Genomic DNA, 23618 nt, shown 5'->3' with positions numbered 1-23618 from the left:
CCACATGCTGCTAAATCAGATGAGCGGAGTCTATGATGCTATTATTATTATAGGATAATGCTATTCCTGTGCAAGTGCCAAATCTCTGTTGTCCATGTCCAAATGCCACCCTTTGCAGAGCTGGAGTTGCTCAGTTGCATGAGAGCACTTGTGAAAGAAGTTTTCAGAGGCAGCTGTATGTCATTTTTGTTCCTCCTGCAGGCAATCCAGTGGAATTAGCCAGAGGCAGGTGGAGGGGTGAAGAAATTTTGCTTTCTGCTTGATCAAGGACACAATGCAGCCCCACTTCCCTGTGCAGCTGAGCACGGACTGTGAGGGCACTTGGGTACCATCGAACTCCTGTTACCCAATGATCAGTTGGAGTCTTTTATGCTCTATGTGCCCTAGGCACAAAATTAAAAGGTAGAGCCACCCCCCAAACACCTTGCAATATAAACTGTGAGGAAAAATATTTGTAGGTTCTGGGTGTGGGCTCGGCAATCACGGTGGGCGCCAGACTGTAGGTTCTGGGCGGGTTCAGTCGGGACGGAGACGGATGGAGAGATCTCTATAAGCAGGTCTTGGGACACAGTCGGTTTATTGTAAAGGCGTGGGTATTGGGGCACTGCTCAGAGCTGCCTGACTCAGCTCTGAGCAGGCCCAAGAGAGTAAGCAGGTGAGAGAGAGAGAGAGGGTGTAAGAGCAAGAGTGGAAGTAAGAGTAGAAGTGGAAGAGAGGAATAGAGAATGAATAGAAGAGAGAATGGAAGTGAGAATGAATAGAAGTGTCTGAAGTCCTGGTTACAATACAATAAATCATCTTCTGTACTGAATATTCTAATTGTCACTAACCAATCTAATACAAGATACAAATCCTATAGCATTTACATACAGCCTATAAGAGTTCTTATATTACCATAAAGTGTTACATCTTAACTTCTAAAAACTACTCTTTGGACCCCTTCTGCTGAGCTAGTAGGGTCTGCTCTGGCCCTTGGACCTGTTTGCAAGCAGAGGGTATTGTTCAATCAAGACGGGATTATCTTCAGTGGCCATACCATTGTTTTCTAGTTGTTCAGTAACTAAGACTTGGTATTTCAAAAGTGGCTTTCATTTCGATGTTGCCTGTAGTTTTCATATTCCCAAAATCTTTTGTCAGGCAATCATATTTCCAAGGTTTTCCTGTTTCATCCTCCCCAACAAATATTAAAGGAATAGCAGAGAACACCAGAATCAACAGTATGGGGTGAGTTAAGTAACAGAGCACGTGGTTGGTGCATGTGATGGCTACTGATGAGCCTGAACTTTTCAGTAACCCCACTGTCCTTGGGTGTGCAGCCAACCCTCAGGAAATTTTATTTATTTCTCATTCTTGCAAGAGGTTTTCTATGAAACCAGGACCGTGGGCAGAGATTTTTGTCACAGCAGAAATCATGGCACAAGGAGATGTATAATTAACCTACATTTTGTATCCCTTGAGGAGACAATGATTGACAGATGTGTAGCTGCAATGTAATGGAGTGATGCCATATATGCTTCAAAATAAGAACACCTAATTCTCTGGGATGGGGAAATAAAAGTGATGAAGAGGGGAAGAAGGCTAGTCACAGGAGCTTCAACAGTTTTTTCTCTTTTCAGGGAGGTACCACAACAGCAAGATAAACTGGATCTCTCCTCTGTCTACACAGCAGTTGTTGAGAGACAACGTAGCTGTGTAAATCAGAAGTAAAATGTTAACAGTGAGTGAGGTGCTGGTACTTTCTGTGGTGTCTCTGTTGTTGGTACAGTTTCTGAAATTGCAATGGATGAGAAGACAATTTCCTCCAGGACCAACTCCGTACCCCTTCTTTGGAAATCTGTTGCAGATGAACTTCAAAATTCATCATGAGCATCTTAAAAAAGTATGTATTTTCCAGAAATTAATTAAAAGACTCATAACCTGACTGAAAAGTAAATGTGTTTAGCACAGTCTTATTTTGAATGCTAGGAAGGGATTTATTGTAAATTGCATAAATCTGGAAGTAGGTGGAGATAATTAAAATATCTGTTTCTTGGAGTGAAAATTTGCACTTACTATGAAATATCTATTTAAAACCTTATGTGCATATGAACAAAACCATAGTGATGATAACAGTCCTGTCTTACACATAGGAAAAAGATGCATTTTAAAGTAGACTCATTAATTCTGTGCAGTCTTTTGCATCTCTGTTTTGACTGTTGTTGTACCGGCATTTTCTAGTATCCCATGAAATAGGTACTGAAGGCATGTGTGCTTCCAGTATAGAAAGGATGATCTTTTCATATACTTATTCAATGGATTTTTTGAAAGGTCTTAGAATCAATTTTTTTCTGACATACCATTTGGCCAGAATTTGGTCATTTTCACAAGACATTTCAGTCTGCTTAGCAAGACTGAGCTTTTAAGTGGCCAAAATAATTCATAGTATGCTCAAACCCTTTTCTAAGTCCAGTTGTAATGTGCAGCACTTCTAAAGTTTGTATCCTGTTGTTTTATAGTTCTTATGCATTGATATTAAATATTTAACATTTAAATATGTAAGTAATAGCACCTCACTCTCCCTCTTTGTTCTCAACTTTCCCTTTCCCTGGTTCTTCCATGTCCTGCCAGTTCTGTCCTCTCAAGCTTCGTATTTCAAGGCAAAGTGGTATTATTCCATAACATGAAATAATAGCCAGTGCCTGTCTACTGTGTTTTCTTCTATTTCTGACATTCCAGACCTGAAGAGTAGCATTGCTCATCCCAAGGTTTCAAAAGCCATTAACTGGTCCTTACAAAAATGAAATTAAACACAAATGTGCAAGCACAAGCACATACATTTTTGCTCACTGTGCATAAGTGTTCCCTCTTGTTTGCTCCCAGGCAGCAAAATTTTGTAATCCTCTGGTCCTGCATTTCTTGGGATGTCTTGGCAACACACCACTCTTTCCAGCCTATTTTGCTACTTTTCTAGTTCCTGATTCAGCAGCCAGGGGAAGGACTGTCCTGCCCACTTCTAGTGATGCCTGCATGCACAGCAGGTGAAGACAAGGCTGTCACAGTTGAGCTAGAAAGGAGAGGGTGATTCCGTCATTACTCAGCTCCTTGTCTGCTTTTGCTACACTTGACACACAAAGGAGAATCTGTAGATGGTTCACATTGAATTAATGAGTTACTGCTGTCTTGTAGCAAACGGTGAGGATGGAAGAATTCGTCTACAATGAGTTTGAATTGTAAGATGTGATAAGAGACTTTGGCAATATTGGCTGACATTTTAGAAATACCATAATCTTTAATAAATGAGACTTTAGCTAGAAACCTGACTTCAAACTATATTGTATGTAAGAACACACACAATGCTCTCTTCTCAAAGTTGGTCACACTTAGGGCATCTGCCCAGGGAGAAGATGTGGTTCATCTTGTTTGATTTAAAAGCACTAGTTCTCACTCCTGTTATTCTGATTCTACTTTGTTCTACAGATGGCCAAAATTCATGGTGATATCTTCACCTTATGGATTTCAAACACTCCTGCAGTGGTCCTGCAAGGGTTTCAAGCAGTGAAGGAAGGTCTGACTGCCCATGCTGAAGATGTTGCTGGAAGGCCCTTAATCGGAATCCTTCACATTCTGACACATGGAAATGGTAATTATTATTCTCAGAAATTATTTTAATGTGTCCTATCCCTAGTTCTGAAAATTGATGTAGAGACTCAAGGCCCTTAAACTACATCAGGAAAAAAGTTTGTTACTTTCACAAGTGTTTTGAAACAGTTCTATTCTATATTCTGTCAGAACAATAATGACAGTGTAGAGTTAATGTAAGAACTTCTATACAGGAGATAAATGGCTAAAATACAAGAAGAAAGAAAAGAGGAATGTTGCCAGACTGCTGTCAAAATTTTGAAAAAAATTAGAAGAGAAGCTTCTTGGCTGTATCAACTGTATTAATCCAATAATTTATAAGGTATTGACAGCATTAATTCCTTATGATACTAGGTGTTATGTTCTCTAATAGTCATCTCTGGAAGCAGCAGAGGCGTTTTGGACTTGCAACAATGAGGAAAATGGGAGTAGGGAAAGAAGATCAGGACTACCGACTGCAAGAGGAGGCTGCTCACTTGGTGGAATACTTACAGAAAACAAACGGTATGTGAGGGTGGGCAGGGCAGCCTGTGCAGGGGGAGGCTTTGCTGGAGAATGGGGCACTGGTAGCTTTTGGAACCATTTGATTACAAAAATGGATTCAAAGTGTACGTGCAGAGCTGAGTCTCAAAAGTCTGTATCGTGCCACCTGCATGAGACACTTACTTGCAGAAGTGTGAAATCCCACAGCATGAACACAGAACGAGAGACTCCTGTCTGGATATCATATAGCAGTGTGTGTATACGTACATATATACATATATAAAATATACCTATATATATATACTAGTCCCTATCAGTGTTATTATTTCTGAGTCAGTTTTATATTACTTATGGTAACAGCATGAGAGTAACAGCAAACAGTAACAAAATCAGTGTCATAACACCTCCTATTCCTGAGTAAGAAAGCATAAAATACGCAAATCTTTGGCCAAGGACGCACAGCCCTGTGCTCTGCTCTGGCAAGTGCAGTAGAAAAAGCTCAGCTCACACAATTTGTGGTGAGCTCTTCAGTAGGTGATGGAGTTTGTTTAGGTTGTGCTGCTGAAGAACGGGGCTGAAATATTCTAATGTAAAATAGTATGAGTAAAGAATAGAAGGTGGTTCTCTTCTCAACTCATCTGTGTATTTAACGTCTCATCTGACTGGTTTTGTACCCCGGTTATTGCCAAATGTGAGATTTGCTGATGCCAAGGTTTAATGAAATCTGGGTATTTTTATAATTGATACTATTAATTCCATTCCTACCAGTAGTTTTTCGTTTTTTAAACCAGTAGTATTTTTTGGATGTCTGAAGTTACTTTTTTAGTCAGGCCTTTAACAATAAATTACAATTTGCCATCCAGTAATCTAATTAATGTCAGAAATGTGTGTATGAAATTTTATCAGCTCTCCTGTCAGTGGGAAAAGCAGGAACAGTAAGTGCTAATGGTGAATGCAGTCCCTTGTGTTTACAGGAAAACCTCTGGACCCCACTACACCTGTTGCTCATACTGTCGCAAATGTGATTTCTTCTGTGCTTCTTGGACATCGCTTCTCCAGAGATGATGAGAATTTTCACCGCCTGATTGACTCCTTTGACACCATGGCAGCATTTTTGAACAGCATCTCCTTTTTTGTAAGGAAAATCAGTTTTGTTTGTTTGCTTGCTCTCTATAGATAGACAGTGAAAAAGGAAACTTGCTTGTTACTTTTGTAACAAAAATAAATACTAGAGCACCTGGAATTGCTGGAGTGCACATCAGAACTGTGCGTCCAGATGCCTGGTTCAAAACTGTTTTAATTGCTTATGCTTCATCATAGCATCCTGTGGCTGGGGGACAGAGATGAAAACATAAAGATTTGCTCCATGATTGGGAGAGGTACAAAGGACTCCCTGACAAAAGTGCTACCTGTACAACTCCAGTGTTTGAAACTATACCTGAAATTAGTAGTAAAATGTAGGTAAAATTAGCTGAAAAGCTCGAAATAGGCTTATCTTAATTTCTGTCTGGCAAACTGGCTTTCTTCATGATATGATATATATGATATAATATGATATGATATATTATATGATATAACATGGCTGTCAACAACTGTCAAGAGTAAATGCTCTTTACTGCTCCCTTCACTACTGCCAGCAAACCTCACAGAAACTGGAGTAGAGCAACTGTTTTGTGCAAAGGCAACATGGCATGAAACGGCTCAATGGTAGCTTTTTCCTACAGTTTTTGACAGCAACACCTGTACTACATCTGCACGTCCTTACAAGAATACAGTGACACACAAAGTCATTCTCCTTTAGCTGCCAGATGATATCTGTCTCCATTCAAGACTCCAATGCCTAGCTTTGCATCTGGTCCATGGGAGAGAAAAATTCTCTTTTGCTTCTGTACGTGCAGCTGTGACTGCAGCTGCCAAAGCAGCAGAGCAGGTGGCCTCAGACTGGGGCAGTTTTACCATGAATCATTTAGGAAAGGGAACCACAGTACTGTGTATAGTCCTAAAAAAAATCAATTTACCCATGCACGAGGCAGCTGCTTCTGCAGAACTTGCTGGAACTCATCCAATTCTGTGTCTTGTATGATTTCCACCATCTTAGACTAACTGGAAACTGCTGTAAGCAAGGTCCTGGAGGATTTGAGGACTAATTTGATACTTTTGGTAGATAAACTAAAATAAAATTACTTAATAAAATAACTATCCCAGAAGATGCTGGTGAAATGATTCCTAAGATACCTTCTAATCAAGGGTAGACACAGGTTCAGCTATTTCCAAACTGCTCTCAGTACAAGTTGTTTTTTAACATCGTAATAGTGTGTCCACAGCCAACAAAAACATTTGTCCAACATTTCATTCTGTACCACTCTCCACAGTGCTTTCACAGGGATGTACAATCCCTTAATGATGGGCTGCACTTACCTGTTTTCCTGGTAAGTGGACAGGTAGTGTTAAGGAAAATTATGCAGTAGGGTGAAAAAGAAATAGAGCCAGGAATCTGAGTAGGCTTGTGGGGACATAAATCTTTGTAATGCAGCTGCCTCTTAAACAGGTGAGAGCAGAAGTTATGGCCTAATGGATAATTTAAGCTGCAGTAGTTCTGTAACTGGAAGGACACGATGCAATCTGTAAAACAGGGAAAAAGAAAGTGAAATGAAGTAGAAGAATGGAATGGATGTAAAAAGTGTTTTACTTGTTTTCTGCTGGTATGTGGCTTTATAAGAGTATAAGGAAAAGAAGGTGAATATGTTTAGAACAATGAACAAACAGGAGGGAATCCACACAACCCACAATTTCTATGTCATTGAGTTGTTTTGCACATCACACAGATGTGATCTATTTGCTTCTTATCTATGAGAAGGTGAATGTGAGTAAAATCCCCATGCATTCAGTATCCTACTGTAAGAAAATAAACCTGGGTTTGGATAGTTCTATTTTCAGTTAAGAGATGTGTCGAGGAAGTCAGCCTGGACCTGTTTTTTAAGTGATGAGATAGAAATTATATGTGTGTTGGATAAAGTGAGAACAGGGACACGTTTCATGGGAGATTCTTGGTTCAGCGAAGCAAAGTTCAGCCTAGCAAAGAATTGGGGTACAGAACAATTTCATTTATTCTTTATACATCACTTTTATATTTATATAATCTCCAAATATAGATATAAATAATATATATAGTATAAAACTGAGAAACTGAGAGAAAATTTGATCTTGCTCCAGAGAAAAATAGAATTAAGAAAGGTTTTAATGAATCATGGGATAGGCACTATCCCTTCAGTCTAATGTTGAAGGTTCAGTCATTAGTCTTTCATTTGCTTTTTCCACTACTCAGAAGCCTGTATTAGGATTCTAATTTAGTTTGCTAAATGCCACATACTTATATGTAATATCACATATCTAAAATATCTCTTTTACAGATATATGAGTTGTCTCCCTGGCTTGCTGGTCTTTTTCTGCCATCAGTTAAAAAGGTGAAGTCCTGCATAGATTTTGTGAATGGTCTGTTAGCAAAGGAACTTGAAAGTCACAAAGGAAAAAGCAAACTTGATGAAAATCGAGATTTTATTGATTACTATTTGGATGAGATAGATAAAGTGAGTACCTCTGAACTTCTCTCACACTTCACTAACAACAAGGGGTTTTAAGTGTTCCTTTGATTATAATGATGTCTAATAAAAATTTAGAAGGGTATGATTTCTCCAGGTGGTTTACTACTTCGTTTGTGTGCCATAACTTTTGTTTAAATTCATACCTACAGACTAAAGGAGATCCTGAGGCTACTTATAATGAAGTAAATTTGATCCAGACTGTTACTGACCTCTTTGTAGCAGGTACAGAAACTACAGTCACCACTTTACTGTGAGCATTGCTCTATATGGTGATTTATCCTGACATTCAAGGTAAGTACATCCAAAGAGGTCTGCAACTCTAGCAATGATACAAGTTCAAATAGTGGTAGTGCCTGTTCAAAGAAAAGTAGAGGAACTAATTATTAAAGTATGAATCAAGTGAACTGCATTCATTTGTTTCTTGCTGCATCCTTTCTAACATACAGGGAAATCATTCCAGGTTTTGTTTTTAGGAGATCTACACAGAATGCAGGATGTGATTAATTTAATCAGATGGAGGACTTTAGCCTCAGATGAGATAAACTGTTCCATTGCCCCTCCACAGACAATAATGATTAGACTTTCACTGAGAAGTCTTTGGGCCATCCTTTTAAATCCCTGACTCCTACTCTTTGCTTGTCTCCTGGCCTCTTGTGGCAGAAATAAAATACAGTCTGAGGTTTCTAATACGTGGGATTATTCCATCAAGCTTAAACTTTCAAGCAGAAATATCTACACATGAATAGATAGAAAAAACCATTGGGATGTGTAGCTTGAAAATGTGTGCTTCTAGTAATGATATTCACAGAACAGAGACACACATTGTCAGAGTAAAATGACTGCAAAAAAAGAGTCAGAGTGTGTGAGACAGAAAGGATTAGAAGGTACAAAACTCACTTTCAAGCCCTCATATTTGAGAGCTTAAGCTGAGTACCAGGCACAGCAGGAGCCTGGCAAGTAGAAAATGGTGGAAGAGTTGGGGAGAAAGGATCTCCCACTTTTGTTACCATCAAAAGACTTAAAACTTGAGATTGGGTTGCACATACTGAATTTTCACATGATTTTTCATCTTCTCAGGATATATTAACACATTCTTAAGTTTCATGGGGGTAATTCTAATTGCAATGATAGAGTCTGTAGTATTAGTAAAAAAAAAAAATCACAAATTACCATTTCAGCTGGGATTTTAAGTAAAAAGAAGTAGTCCTTGGGAAAAATTAATTTGTATAAGTGCTTCCCAAGGCAAGTAATTACAGAATAGCAGTTAGGCCATTTGTAGATGACAAGCAAATTCTATGTGTTTCTAAATGAAGAACAATCCCTGATCAATTACTAAATTGTTCCCCTAATACACAATTAATATTTTTTTCCAGTTGACTCCCTGCCTGTAAAAATAAATATTAATAAAAGTCTTTTTATAAATTACCTTAGAGCAGTAAATATAACAGGAACCCACATATTCTTACAGAATGACCTCATCTGCTATGGTTATTTTAAAAGTATATGTGCAACCTATAAACAACCTCAATGTCAAATCTTATTCAGGTCATCTGTATGGGGATTTGAAGGCATTCTTTTTTATAAAGTATCTTTTTCATCTGGTTGGATGCTATTCTGACTGTAAAAAACAACAGGAAAAATTGTGGCTATAGAGTTTATAGATTGACTGCTTTATATTTAAAGCTGAATATTCCTCCTTAGAGAAAGTCCAGAAGGAGCTGGATGCTGTTGTGGGTCGTTCCCACGTATTTTGCTATGAGGACAGGAAAAAGCTGCCCTACACAAATGCTGTAATTCATGAGATCCAGAGATACAGTAACATACTCTTAATTGCACTGCCCAGACTGAGTGTGAAGGACACGGAGCTGCTGGGATATCATGTTCCAAAGGTACAAATGTGCTGCATATTTGAATGTATTTGATCTTTGGTATGTGAGATGATTTTAGAAAGGCTTTTGAGGTTTTTCCTGACTGTGGACATGAACTCTTGTTCCAGCAGTGCCTCTAAGGTATGACTGTCTCTGTGGATGGACTTTCACAAGGAATGGTGTGCTTTGTCCTAAATATTAGTAGATTCTATAGTCTTAGTTTTTGTTGAAGCCACTGGTCCTTTTTTTCAGAACACCATGGTTTTAGCAAATATTGACTCTGTTCTGGCTGATCCTGGGAAATGGGAGACACCTGATCAGTTCAACCCAGGCCACTTTCTGGATAAAGATGGAAACTTTGTAAACAGAGAAGCATTCTTACCATTTGCTATAGGTAAGTGCCCTGAATGGAGATTTATTTACTCCTTGTGAAAACAACTTCAGATCCATTCATTCCCCAAAATAACTGGGAAGGCACCTAAAAATGGGCGTATACAAACTGTTTTAAAGATCTCCAAGAAGAGAGAAGTCCAGTTGTACATGGAAAAGATTGGAAGAGAAGGAATGACACATAGAAAAGTCTTTCTTGGAAGACAGATCCAGTTTCTTTCTGAGAAGAGATCCAGCTATCAAAGCAGTAGCAGGAAAATACATGGTGCTGGGAAGACTGTAGATGTTAACTACGCCACGCTGGTGACAATTTCTATAATGTCTTGCTGCCTGCTGTAAAAATTGAAACGTTTTGTGGTAATACAAGCAGCCTTTCAGTTAAGAATCATTAAATGACAAAATTAGGAGAAAAGGATAAAATCTGCAGAAAACAAGCAAACAAGTGAAACCCGAAGCAGGTTAGAAAGGGAGGCATGATAGAAATCCTTTGGCTGATTGCCTTTTCTCTTTCTTCACAGGGCACCATGTATGTATGGGGGAGCTGTTGGCAAGGATGGAGCTCTTTATTGTCTTTTCCACCCTGCTACAGGCATTCACATTCACCCTGCCAGAAGGAGTGAAGGAAGTCAACACCAAGTTTGTTTTTGGGAGCACAATGAAGCCACCTCCCTACGAGCTCTGCGCCATTCCTCGGTAGGAAATCGCAGATTCGGGGAAGAGTTACTCTGTAAAACTGCTTCTGTATGTGAATTCCTTTTTACATGTCCTAAGACTTTTGCTTTCCTCTTCATTTCGTTAATCACTACCCTGAAACATTCTTGACAGACAGTTGCATCCTGAGGATAATAATTATAAAGGGCTCTTATTTTTTTTTTTTTTTCTGTTTGGAAAATATTGGTAAACTTCTCCTGATGTGTAACAAATAAAGACATGAAGGGGAGAATTAGAATTGGGACTTATTTATTATCAACTGGAAAGAGGTTTTACAGAGAAAAATCTTGAAGCGTGGTCTGTAAATTGGAAGGCTCATGAATAAAGATTCTTCCTCATAAGCCACACAGTTGCATTTGTGGAGATAGGCTCAGAGGTCTTCCAGTCTGTCTTGGGATATTAGTGGGTGCAGGAGGTAAAAGAAGCTCTCCAAGGAAGCTTTCAAGAGGCAGATAGTATGACCTGAGAAAACATTCCCTTAGACTGATATGGTTTTCTGTTGAGCAAGCTTGTTGTATACAACTCTATTGTTGTCACTTGGGAAAACAGTTCAGGGTTTCACTCACTAAACCAGGTAGCCTTTCAACCCTTCAGATGAAAACAGAAGAGTGGCTTTATCAGGCAGTTGTGGAGAGCTTTTCATATCACAAGCAAAGAACAAGGACTGGAAGACAAATTACAACAGTGAGCAGTCACAGAGTGTTGATAATTTATCCTTTTTTATGAGCCCATTGGTTGCCAGCAACATGAGAACATCTTAATGCCAGGTAGTCCAGTAATTTATTCAGCTTCATTTATTCTTTCATTTTGTTGAATGGATTCTTTATCACAGTTAGATGACTTCACTTAGCACACCATGACCAAGAGCAGATTTGGCACTCCTGAAGAATTCTGGAAGCCCTTTATGAGCCAGGTGCCTTAGGACTTGGCAAAAGTGGATGTTTTTTGCTGGTTTGCTTACTGGCAGTTAACAAGGGATTCTATTTTATGGCATTGGGATACATTCTTCTTGTATGAAGTACAAATTGGATACTGCATGCCAACACGGGAAGGATTACTTTTATACTCTGATTAGCTGACAGTGCCATCTCCAGGACTGACATCATTATCACAGCTGTATTTGTTTCAGGTGCCTCTGCCCACCTTGTGTTTCAAAGCACCCCAGTCTAACAGGCAGGGATGTGCACACAGGATGAATCCTGGGTTGGCAGTTTCTTCCCTTGCAGGATTACCTTTATGGGATGGTTCTACCCATGTCCAGCATGTCCTGGCAGGTAGGTGATTAGTATGAAGTTCCCTCATGCTGGACCTGCAAACATCCCCCTGGCGGTAGCTCCACACTGGTAAGAGAATGATTCATTTGTATCCATCTGGATCCAGGAGGAGAGGCAGCAGTTGCTCTCCCTTAGTAGGTTAAAAATCGCTAATCCTAAAGAATAGCTGGTAGATACTGGTGAAGAAATGCTGCTGCTGCTTGCATTAAGTAATTATTAAGAAAATGGAGCCTTGGCTATCTCATAAATACATTTTCTGTCAAATAAAGTAAGACGAATCCCATGCCTCAGATCTGAACTAACCCACAGTCATCTTCCTTTTCCAGTGTGACAGAAAAATATTCCAGGCTGGCTCCAGCTGAACACTGGTTAAAGGTGTGAGACTTGAGGAGTGAAGGCACTGGGGCTTAACTTCCACTGGATAAAAATTACTTTCTCTGATGACAAATAATTTAGATGGAAAATCTTCTAATATCCAGAAGAACAGAGAATGTATAACATTGATTACAAATTAAAAGTTCTGATAAATTGGGGAATTTGAAGCAGAGTTTGTGAGATTACACTGGAGACCGGGCAGGCAAAAATTATCAAATTTCTTTTCAAAGAGAATTTTATTTTCCCTGTTGAAGGAGAGAGATAAATTAGAAATGATTGTCTTGAAAAAACCAGCTTTTTAGTGTACACAAACAAAGATTATGTGAAAACCTACAAACATCCCTTGGTTAATACACATTAATCAGTTATGCATTAGTGGTGAGAAAGAGCTGTGGTTGGAGGCTAATTGCCCTCGAGGTTTGTAAACTGTGGGCTGGCTGACTCCAGGCTGTTCTTTCTGGACAAGGGTCCTTGTGTTCCAGAGCCACAAAATCTGGAAAGATTTTCTATCCCAAACTCAGCTTTCAAGAAGCGAGCTGCTGCACAAGTCTTGGCAATTTTCTAAAAGGATTAGTGAAAAAATGTTTCTTTTACAACTGCTTTGCTCCCAAGGGATGGGCAATTTTGACAGGGAAGCATTTCAGTCTGGATCTGTTACACAGGACTGCAATGGTCATTGTTATGTGGTGCCCAGAATCTCTCCTGTGAGGTTTCCATGGTTTTGATTGCAGCATGAGAACTCCCCTGGTGCTGTGTTTGCGGTTCCTGCTGGTGTTGAGGCTTGGCAAAGAGCCTTGGCTACAGAGTCTGTTTTCAAGTTCCCAAGGATCCACACTCGTGTCACGACTAGTTCTTGCTGGGGCTCTTTATTCTGGTTGTAGCTCAATATCCCTACTAGGTTTCCCACATATTTTTATTATTTTTTTTAATCTGTATGTTTAATACTATATGTACTTTCTTTATGAATATGCATTATTTATCTCACATACTTTCTGATGATTTTCTCAAAATATCCTATAGGGTATCCACCTTATGTCAAGATTGAACAGGGAAATGCAGAAGCAGACAAAACCCTCCCTGAGGCTACCTACTGCTAACAGGTTAGGAAAAAAAGTGAGGTCATATATTAATCCAGTTATGTTTTCAATTACTTAAAAAAGTGTAACAAATTTTGCTTTTTGTATTAAGCATTAGATAGTTGTATATGTGTCTTAAGATAAATGTGGGCTTTTAACTTCTATCAGCCTTGCCATTACTAGATATAACGTGTACATGGAATATATACAAACCAATTTAAAAACTCCAAGATCTAATATCCACTTACATTTGCCTGCTTAATTTGTATGTATGGCTATTGCTTTTCTAAAAGCATTCCTGGAGTATTTGTAGGAACACATACCATTCAAAATCGTCTCAGAAAAACTAGATGGAGAATTTATGTGTATTTACATTGCCTGGAAAACCTTGGCCCCAGTCTTTTAAGACACCATTCCTACAAATCCTGTGATCCATACTGGATAAGTATAATCTGGATGAGAAGCAGAAGAAGGGTGTGCATCTATTAATATGCTGAAGCATGAGAATGTAGTAAGTGGAACCAAAAGGGAGTGGTTGATATTAAAGAGGGAGGGTTAGAGGTGGGAATAGTTATTACATGAATTCAAGCTCCTAAGGAAAACTGGTTTAGCAACCAGCCTTAAAAGCTTCAGCAGACAATTTTGAATAAAGGCAAGCTGGTAAAGGCAGACGCTAAAATGTTGACCATAAGTCAAGCTCTTGTAGCAGTGGCTGCATTTCTTCTAATTACGCAGTTTTTAAAGTTGCAACGAGCACGGAGACAGTTTCCTCCTGGACCAGTCCCTCTCCCAGTCCTTGGGACACTGATACAGCTGAACTTTCAGTTTAATCGCGATCTCCTCATGAAGGTACTTATTTTCAGATACTCCTAATTGTCTAAAAGTCTTTGTGATTTCTCCTTTCTCATGTTGTTTGCTATGTGAAAACATCCTCTCCTAAAACTGCTGTAACTGTTAACTGGCCACTGTGATATCACACTTGGTTTGGTTCAGAACTGCTGGTTTGGTTGGCAAAATAAGAAAAGGATATTACAGTGTAAAGTAGTTTGCCAAGCTAAGAAACCTGGTATTGGAATTTCTGAATGTGTGAAGGTCATTCTGGTGTTTAAACCTATCCCCTTCTAACACTGATTTTCACTGAAATTCATGTGAAACTTGATATCCTTCTATCACCCCTTGCCACTAAATTTGATGACTTCATGTGAAAATTGATATAATTTAGGATTAAATACATCTAGGGATCGTATATCAGATTTGGAGTTAGGGAAAAAAATACAATTAAAAAAATTACTTTCACAGCATGGACTTATAGCTCTTTTCTGTGACTCTCTAGCTTGAGCAGTAAATAGATAGCTCCCTGCGCTCTGTGTGTATGAGCTTGTTTATATGGACAGGATCAAAAACAGACAGGAGGAAAACCAGAAAGTAACTGGTCCAGTCTCTACGAGCTAGTTACTCCTCTCACAGCTCTGTGTTCTTTTGTGCTACTTTACTTGTACCAACGATAGAAACCCTCTTGAAATAAATTAATAAATAGAAAATACCCTTTATCCATGAATCATGGTGAACTGAGCCTTGGCTCATATACAGTAATAAAAGGTACATAATGTTTCTTGACATAGGCCTGTGGCTCTGAAAGGTGGGAATATACAGGTGTTTCCAGCAGTGAATGCTGGAAAAGACATTCCTGCTTTCTCAGTGATAATTATAGTCTGGTGGGAAAGATGGAGAACATCACTCCACCTTAGGGCTGGTCTGGTAATCAGTGCAAAAACAGGTTCATCCTCTGCTTGCAGTGTGTGGGATTTCATCTGTGCTTTCCTGGCTTCTCTCCCATCTCCCATCTCTAGCTGGCAAAAACTCATGGCAACATATTCACCTTATGGTTTGGATGGGCCCCAGTGGTTGTACTGAATGGATTTCAAGCAGTGAAGGATGGCATGACCACGCACCCTGAAGATGTTTCTGGGAGGCTGGTGTCTCCTTTTTTCAGAGCAATGGCCAAAGGAAAGGGTGAGAATTTCCTGACATAAATAGTGCACAGAAGTGTCATCTTGAGAAATTGCAGCTCTTTTGTGGCTTGTGACCACTTTCAGAGGTAGCACAGAGGCAGGGTTTGTCTGTCAGGAATGACTGCCAGGTGAACTGCAAGGTATAGAGAGGTGAAATATCTTTTGGAAAGTAGCAGGAGGAAAATACTAGCAAGAGGAAAAGGATTCCTAATACCTTCTGTGGAATATTCACTGGGGCAGATTCAGAGGTGACGAGATGAGGCAGTGGTAAGTTGTGCCACAGAGAAATGGAGGAAAAGCAGGAAACAACCCAAATCTTTGTCCTCGACAAGCTGCCTCCCACTATGACATTTTCCACCAAAGAGTGAGCTTGACAGTGGGACCTTCTTCCCATTCCCCTCCTTTTGTGAGCATCTTCCTGCTGGCACAGTTGCACCTAGACGTTCAGTGTGCTTCTGTTTCAATCTTGCTGTAGGTTTCATACCACCAACCACACTAGAAATTCCCAAAGCCTGCCACAAAGCCTAAATACCGAACTTTCCTGCCCTGCAGACAGGAACTTCTCTCCCTGACCATGGGCAGTGACTGTGGACTCTTTCCCCTTTTCCCTTCATGGAGAATCCTTACCCTGATTCAGGTATAGCACAGAGTGTGAGACAACCACTACAAAGAGCATCTAGAGAAGCAGCTGAGATATCCTGAGATATCTGGTTGTCTGGGATCAAACTTAATCCTGCAAGTCATCTTATTACCCAGCTGAGTTTGCCCATTTCAGCCCTGCCAACATGATTACAGGTCACAGCTGTTCCTTGGTGCCTTTGTGTTCACAGGCAATGCAAGAGTATAATTATGTTCTGTGGCTTAGTAAATCCTTTAACGTAGTCTTTGTCTACGATTAATATTAGAATGATAAAGAGCTCTTCCTTTAATGGATGCAGGAATTATGTTGGCAACTGGTCACACCTGGAAACAGCAGAGAAGGTTTGCTCTGAGGACTTTGCGCAACCTTGGTCTGGGGAAAAGAGGTCTGGAGCATCGAGTTCAAGAGGAAGCCCACTACCTGGTAGACTTCTTTGCAAGTATGAAAGGTACCTCTGCAATAAATATCAATACATTTCTGTCATTAGTCTGATGTCTTTAGTGCATGAACTTCTCTGTCCTATCCTGAAACTTAGGGCACAAGAGAGTGCGCAGGGTCTTACAACATCTATATGGAATGGACTGAAAATGCAAAGCCCCCAGTCCCTCTTGTGTTTTCAAGGAGACTATTCTTGCTCAAAATTATTAACAAAACTACTAAAATTGAGAAGAAAAACTGGAGCTTATGTATTATCTACATTATAGAACACCCTAAGTGGAAATGGATCTCTGAAGATGGTCTAGTCTAACCCCTACTCAAAGAACGGTTAATCTGAGCAGGTTTCTTAGGGCTGAGTTTTAAATACCTGCAGCAATGGAGACTTCAATACCTCTCTGGGTAACCAGTTTCACTGTTCAGGGAGGCCTCTAGTAAAAATGTTTCTTGTGTTTATACACAGTTTAATGTATTTACATTTTTTCCTGTTGCCTCTTCTGATACCACTGAGAAAAGTCTGGTTCTATGTTCTTTATACCCCTCCACCAGGTATTTATACATATTTAGATATCTCCCTAAGCCTTCCCTTCTCCAGACTAAATAGTCCATCTCTGTCAGCTTCTCTCACGTCAGATACTTCAATTCCTTAATTTTCCTTGTGGCCCTTTGCTCAACTTGTTCTAATATGCTGATGTCTCTCATACTGGGGTCTCCAGAACTGGAATCAGCACTTCAGCTGGGTCTCAGTGCTAATGAGAGGGGAAGGATTACATCTCTTGGCCTGCCAGCAATTCATTTCCTAATGCAGCCCAGGATGATGATGTCCTTTGCCTCAAGGGCATATTTGGTGCTGGTGCATAAAGAGGCAAAATCAGTGCTGATGAGTTAAGCCTTGTAATGCCATTTGCACACACTCTGTAAAGCACTGACTAGAATCTTGTCTTCATTACAAGATTCTGCCATGATCAACCTAGTTGGGATCATGTGAGTTGGATTTCCTAATGCTGATCATTATGCAAAGGCACAACAAATCAGGACATGCTGTGACTAGCTTTGTATCAATTAAAAATAATTAGATTGAGCCCAATCCTGTGGTTTAAGAGCTAGGAGAGATTGAGATGTGTGTAGGGAAAAAAACCCAGAACAGTAAGTTGCTAACCAGAATTGTGCCTTGGCTGTTGGGCAGTTGCATCAGTGCATACACAGATAGAGATTTATGGTCATATATTCCAGAGTCACAAAATAGTTTTCTTGGGATTAGGTTTCAAATAACTGCTTAAAAATTAGTTATTATATTGTTGACACAGTCGGTTGAAAGGAGTTTACAGCATTTTATGTTCCTGGAGGTTGTACGTCTCTAGCAAGGTCAGACAAAACACAGTAGCCTTGGATGCCTCTGTGTCCTTGCTGAATAAAGCTGCCTCTCTTCTTGCTCTTCTACCCTCAGGTTCCCTTTGTCCATAGTGTTCTCAGTCATTCCCATGTCTGAGACATATTTTGATTTTGCCAGAAAGCAAATTTGCACAGAATTTTTTCCCTTACCTCTAAATTTACTCTATCATATGATGCAATATTTTACACATCTGGAATTTCTTTAGGGTGCCACACATTCCTGGGCTTATGGGATTGCAATGTGGTTGTGAGGAATCAGTTTGATACAACAATTTTGAAAGAATATTGCTGCTTCTCTGAGAAATGCAATGCTTTCTTGAAAGTTCTGTGGGAAACCTAGAACATTCTCTGATCTCACTAAAACAGGAGATATTAACAGTGACATTTATTATTGTGGTTGCAGGGAAACCTGTGGATCCTTCTTTCCCCCTGGTCCATTCTGTCTCAAATGTAATTTGTGCTGTTGTGTTTGGACATCGTTTCTCCAGAGAGGATGAGACCTTTCACGAGCTGATTAAAGCTACAGAATATCTCTTCAAATTTGGGGGCAGCTTTATTCATCATGTAAGTGAATGATCTGTTGTATTTTTCTGAATAAGACAGAGAGTGAGAAATGCAGATTGAAGAGCTGTCTGTCAGGCAAAAGTTTTAGAATGGGTGAGTGATGCCCCACGCAGTTTTACTGGGCAGTGCACTCTCTCAAAGAGTGATAGTGAAGCTCCACATGCCAGCCTCGGGCATTTGTGTTCGTTGTCCTGTGTTTGGGTACTGTGGTAGTTTGCCCCTAAATCTTTGCAGTAAGGCACAGGTTCATGGACTTCTCCTGGGTCATGATTGTTACTTGGTTTCTCAACCCGTGTGCACCACAGGTTCCTGCACTGGATATCATGATTCCTAAATATTAAATATCAGTTCTGAAAGTGTGATTCACGCGCCAGGTTTAAACACTGTTCTATACACAGTCAACAGAGAGAGGAATGAGTCAAATACCTAAGTTTTTTGCCTGGGGCTACTTATCTCCATTTCTTCTGTAAGACAGACTTGAAGACTTCCCAGAGAAATTCCACTCCTTCACCCTGAGTGAGGAGCAGCTCCAGGCACAGGCAGCAGAAGGCAGGAAATGCTAAGATAGCAAATATAATTGCAAGCTTCGCAATCAAGTTATCTGGGAGCCAAGGATCCACCTGACACTAGAGGCCTGCTTTGCACAGATGTAATTAAAAATTTCCTGGGAGTTCTGGTTCTGGTTCCACTGCTGAAGTTGTCCCATACATCTTATGAGTAACTCTTTAATATAGAATCCATAAGCAATCCCTGCAATACAGATTTCTTCCCACATCCCATGGAGCATTCTTCTCACTGAGTTATGGTTGGGTTCCCTTCTGGTTAATTTAGCTGTGGTCCTGTAAGTTGGGTGTAGTGGTGGCAGGTGAGACCTGCTTTTAGGACAGAGAACATACCTCCTTTTCTTCTCTGTTTCTTATCCTGGCTTTGATTTGATTTAGTCCAGTGAATAAGATACTGTTGGGAAATAAGAACAGGGATTCAAACCATTCCAGAGGGATGGCCACTATCTGCCCACCTCCCAAATGCAAAGAGTACTCAGTAATAAGCAAAAAAAGTAGATATTGCTGCATCCCCATTTCTTACCTGGATCTCATGCTGTCAGGGACTGAACAGGGGCACACTGTGATTGGGCCTCTCCAGAATGGAGGAGGAGTTTTAGCACAACTGGTACCCCGGAAGGTGGATGGACTCATTTCCTGACTTAAATACTGACAGCTAAATTCCAGTTACAGCTGGAGTGCCAGAGTAGCTGGAGAGAGTGGACATTTGGGAGTAGGAATGCCTGTAATCTGGGCAATTTTGTGTGATTAGTCAGACCACAGTTGTATCTAAGGGTTCTGAACACATTTTGCAAGTAAAAAATTACCAGAGATGGAACTAGCCAAAAGGGATATGAAGTTCTATGTGAATTTACCAAGGGCTGGACTAGAACTTTTTTTTTGTGATAAGACAATCATTAATTGATAATTGGATGTCTGACTGTAAGAACTGATTTCCCAAGAAGACACAAGTATAGTCTATCTAATTCAACCACACTCCAGTGAATGTTCTTTCTGTGGTGTGATTAAGAGAGTACAAGAAGAACTCAGCAAAATGAAGGCTGAGAAAGGATAACAATTTTGCTGATACATAAACAATGGAATTATATTTTGAGCAGAAAAGAACTATTACGAGAACATTATATCTTGCAGATTCAAGAATATACAAATTACCCAGGCATAAATGTAGGCTGGAAACCAGAATTAACTTTCTAGCTATCAGAAAAGGTAGAAATCAACTATTTCTCATGCCAGATTTTCCCAAATGGTAAGACAGATGGAAAAAAATAATCTGGTTGTGTCAGCTAACCCTTTCTTTCTTTCTAGAGGGGAGTACCCAAAATTGTCAGGTAGCTGTTCCTTAGCTTTTCTGGGTTTCAGATATTTGAAATTTCATGGAGGAACCTTGAGAGCTCGATTGGTAGAGAGTATTTTGGGGGTTACCCAGCCTGTAAAGCAGCCACTGGGAGCCAGCCCTTGCTTTGGGTTTCTCAGCATGCTGGTGAGGAATTTCCAATTATTGCTTCTCCCCTCCCGGTATTCTCCACTGGAGGGCAGGAGTTCACTTTTAAAATGCCTGAATGCAGTTCATAGCAATTGAAGGCACGAATAACTGCGTAGATGAATACCGTTCATTCTAGTTAAAGTAATTCTAATTTGGCTTGTGATCGAGCTGAAAGCCTGTAGAACTCTGAATCTTACCATCAAAACTAGAAATTGTATCGTTTACTTTTCGCAGCTTGAAAGCCTAAGTGCAGTCTTTGTCAGGGTATTTTATTAATGAGGTCCTAATTCCAAGCTAACATGAATATTACCTCTCTTTGTAGCAGGCCCTCCTAGTGCATTTTCTTATGGTAGAGACTTTGCAGTACCCCTTGTGTGTCACTCCCACAGCTCTATGAAATCTTCCCCTGGCTGATGAGCCATCTCCCTGGGCCTCATAAGAAGGCGTTGGCTTGTTATGATGTCCTGAGCAACTTTACACGGAGAGAGATCCGAATGCACACAGAGCACGGGATGCCAGAGGAACTGCAGGATTTCATTGACTTCTACATGGATCACATTGAAAAAGTAAGTTTGTTCTGCCCAATCATACAGTCATGGGGGAAAAGGTAAACATGGACTACTGAATCAACCCAACCACTTGAAATCATCACAGTCTCTTACCTTTTTAGACATTGTAATGTGAATCCAATGACCAGGCCCTTCCTTAATGCTTTCTGATCATTGATATGTCACAGCACCTTGCAATCCTTTCATTAAAGGGCAGGTTAATACACTGCATTTTTTTTTTTTTAGTTGGCACAAGTTGCAAAATGATTGAAGGTCTCCAGGAAAAAATACTGAATTACTAAATGAACAACAAGAGAACTGAGAAGGCCTTTGGAAGACAGAGTGGGATGTTCTGGATATGATATTTGGCTGATAAAAGTTTGCCAAGAGAACTTGCAAGAGGACATTTGGATTTTGAGAACATTTTATGGAGAAATAACCTAGGAGTCAGCAGTGTTTCTGACAAGGCTGGAGAAGAGAAAAGTGCCAGGGTCAGTGGAGTTCCAAGCAGACAAAGGAACTGGGACAGCTAAAGGCATTATGGTCAGGCAGGCATAGTAGAGGTAGGTGGGAATCCATAGGGCTTTGAAGGGCTGTAGGAGTCGTGCACAAGATCTCTCCCTTTTCTAGACCATACCAAGATCACTTTGTACAAATCTCTTGGCAATTGGACCACAGCCCTGATCTGTGGACTAGCAGCTGCCCTTCCCCCTTGTGACTCCTACCTCCACTTAATCACTTTTCCTTTCTCCTCTCCTCCACTGCAGCAGGGTATTTTCCTCCTCCCGTTCTGCTTGGTGACAGGAAGAAAAAGGAGAAAGGGGAGGAAGTGGCAAGACGAGACTGATGTGACTTGGGGGTGGCAAGGCAAGGGTGGCCCAGAGAGACAAAGGTCCTCAGGAAGGGGGCAGTGATGGTTGCTCCTGGTGGCAGTGCTGTCCTGCAGGCACAGCCAGTGTCCCCTTCACCACTGTCATGTGCTGGTAGCAGCAACAGAGGCGGCCACAACCTGCAGGCACTCACCTACCTCTCCCTGATAATTCTTTATTGATCAATTCCCACACCAGCTGCTATATTCTTATGTCTGGTGTGGATGTCAGCCTAAATGGCTTCTAGCTTCTTGGATCCTCTTGTTTTAAATTTTTTTTTGAAACCAGCACAGTAACACACCTGGCCTTCGAAAGCATTTGACTGCTTCTAAAGCTTTTCATTGCTGTTCTAGGATTTATGAGACTTGAACATCAGTATACCAGAAATTGTTTCAGTGAGCTCTTCTGGGACTCTGCTGGGTGGAAATCATCCAAGTTTGTTCATCAAAAAAATTGAACTGTCTGTAATAGATGAACAGGGGCAATAAAAAAAAGATTAGATGATATTACAGCAGGGAGAAACATCCCTCCTTCTTTTCAATTGCTCCACTGGCAAGAGAAAGGTTCAACACCCTGAGCATAGCCTCCCTAAATATAGACAATTAATTCCCCCAAACCATAACTGTGTTCTTTTATAATTTCAGTGTATACACACACACATCCTCACACTCCTAATTGAAAACTGTAAAACCCCAGACAGCTGCACGTGATTCATTGTGCCCTTGCTGTGTAGAAGAAACCTGAATGCCACAGGTTAAGAACTTTACACAGCCCAGTGTTCACTGCCTGGTCATTATATTGCTTGGTAGAACAACTGAGTTGTGGACTATGACTTGAGACATGAAGAATGACACACTGGCACACATCTTTAGAGGAAGACTTACTTATGAAACATTCTAAATTAACCACTATTTGCACATTAAGCCAGTAATCCTTTTTTTTTTTCCCTAGCTGTGATTTAACACGTGATTCAGCTTCATGATTAAGAGTGGAATAAACACGGCTTGTCTGTTTGTGAAATGTTAGTTTTTGTGTTGATAGTCATCTGTGGTGTCTAACATTGCTTAGCAGTCTTTCTGTATTGTCCTATAAGGAGAAGACACTGCAGCTTGGAACCAGTTATAAAATCACAATTAATCCTATTCTGTTTTTTCTTAACTTTCATGTATAAGCCTCTAACTTTTCATATAATTTGCAGTCCAAAGATGAACCCAAGTCAACATACAATGAAGACAACATGGTTTATTCTATAAATGACCTTTTCTTGGGCGGATCAGAGACATCAAGCACTACTTTGAACTGGGGCCTGGTCTATATGGTGGCAAATCCAGACATCCAAGGTGAATAGATAAACACATCACAAATATCTGTCATGCAATAGAAAAACCAAGTCATAACATTTTCATGGATCAGAGATTATTCCTAGATACTGATACATGCCTAGTGGCACAAGTACCTTTTTGTACTTGTAGGTCTGCCCTAGGCAGCATCAGTAGATCCAGGGATTAAATTAAGTCTGTGATGTATTTGAATTTTTTGTCACAGAAATTGTTTCAGTCAGGAGAGGAAAGAGATGGCTCTTCTGTTACATTTATGTGTATTTAAGAAGTTTGGTTTTAAGTCTAGTTTTTAAATAACCACCAATCCCTTTCATAGAGCACTGAATAAAAACCAAAGGAAGAAGACTGTTTAATGATGGATAACGGAAATCTCAC

The 23618-nt window shown here is 40.1% G+C and overlaps 2 protein-coding genes across 5 annotated transcripts in view; both read left to right on the top strand.

Annotated features, from left to right (window-relative positions):
* Positions 1–1619: 1619 nt before the first annotated feature.
* On the top strand, positions 1620–13418 carry LOC116448794 (cytochrome P450 2J6-like). Its single transcript, XM_032119731.1, is given in 10 exon segments — positions 1620–1879; positions 3457–3619; positions 3973–4122; positions 5076–5236; positions 7512–7688; positions 7853–7994; positions 9405–9592; positions 9824–9965; positions 10480–10654; positions 13342–13418. Coding segments are annotated over 10 exon segments (1494 nt in total). The 5' UTR covers positions 1620–1708; the 3' UTR covers positions 13367–13418.
* Positions 13419–13991: 573 nt separating this feature from the next.
* The window catches only part of LOC116448607 (cytochrome P450 2J2-like), a 40481-nt gene continuing 30854 nt past the window's right edge, over positions 13992–23618 (top strand). For 2 of the 4 annotated variants that reach the window (XM_032119244.1, XM_032119245.1), the window contains exons 1-6: positions 13992–14246; positions 15248–15410; positions 16348–16497; positions 18280–18440; positions 20876–21052; positions 23102–23243. In XM_032119244.1, coding sequence (XP_031975135.1) covers positions 14076–14246; positions 15248–15410; positions 16348–16497; positions 18280–18440; positions 20876–21052; positions 23102–23243 — 964 coding nt within the window. In that variant the 5' untranslated portion in view covers positions 13992–14075. The remainder of the gene's footprint in view (positions 14247–15247; positions 15411–16347; positions 16498–18279; positions 18441–20875; positions 21053–23101; positions 23244–23618) is intronic. The other 2 variants (XM_032119247.1, XM_032119246.1) reach the window with 2 other exon arrangements.

This window comes from Corvus moneduloides, chromosome 10, assembly GCF_009650955.1.
Source record: "Corvus moneduloides isolate bCorMon1 chromosome 10, bCorMon1.pri, whole genome shotgun sequence".
In the NCBI taxonomy this organism is placed as follows: domain Eukaryota; kingdom Metazoa; phylum Chordata; class Aves; order Passeriformes; family Corvidae; genus Corvus; species Corvus moneduloides.
The sequence above is the reverse complement of the archived record's forward strand: the minus strand, read 5'-3'. Positions and strand labels throughout refer to the sequence as shown.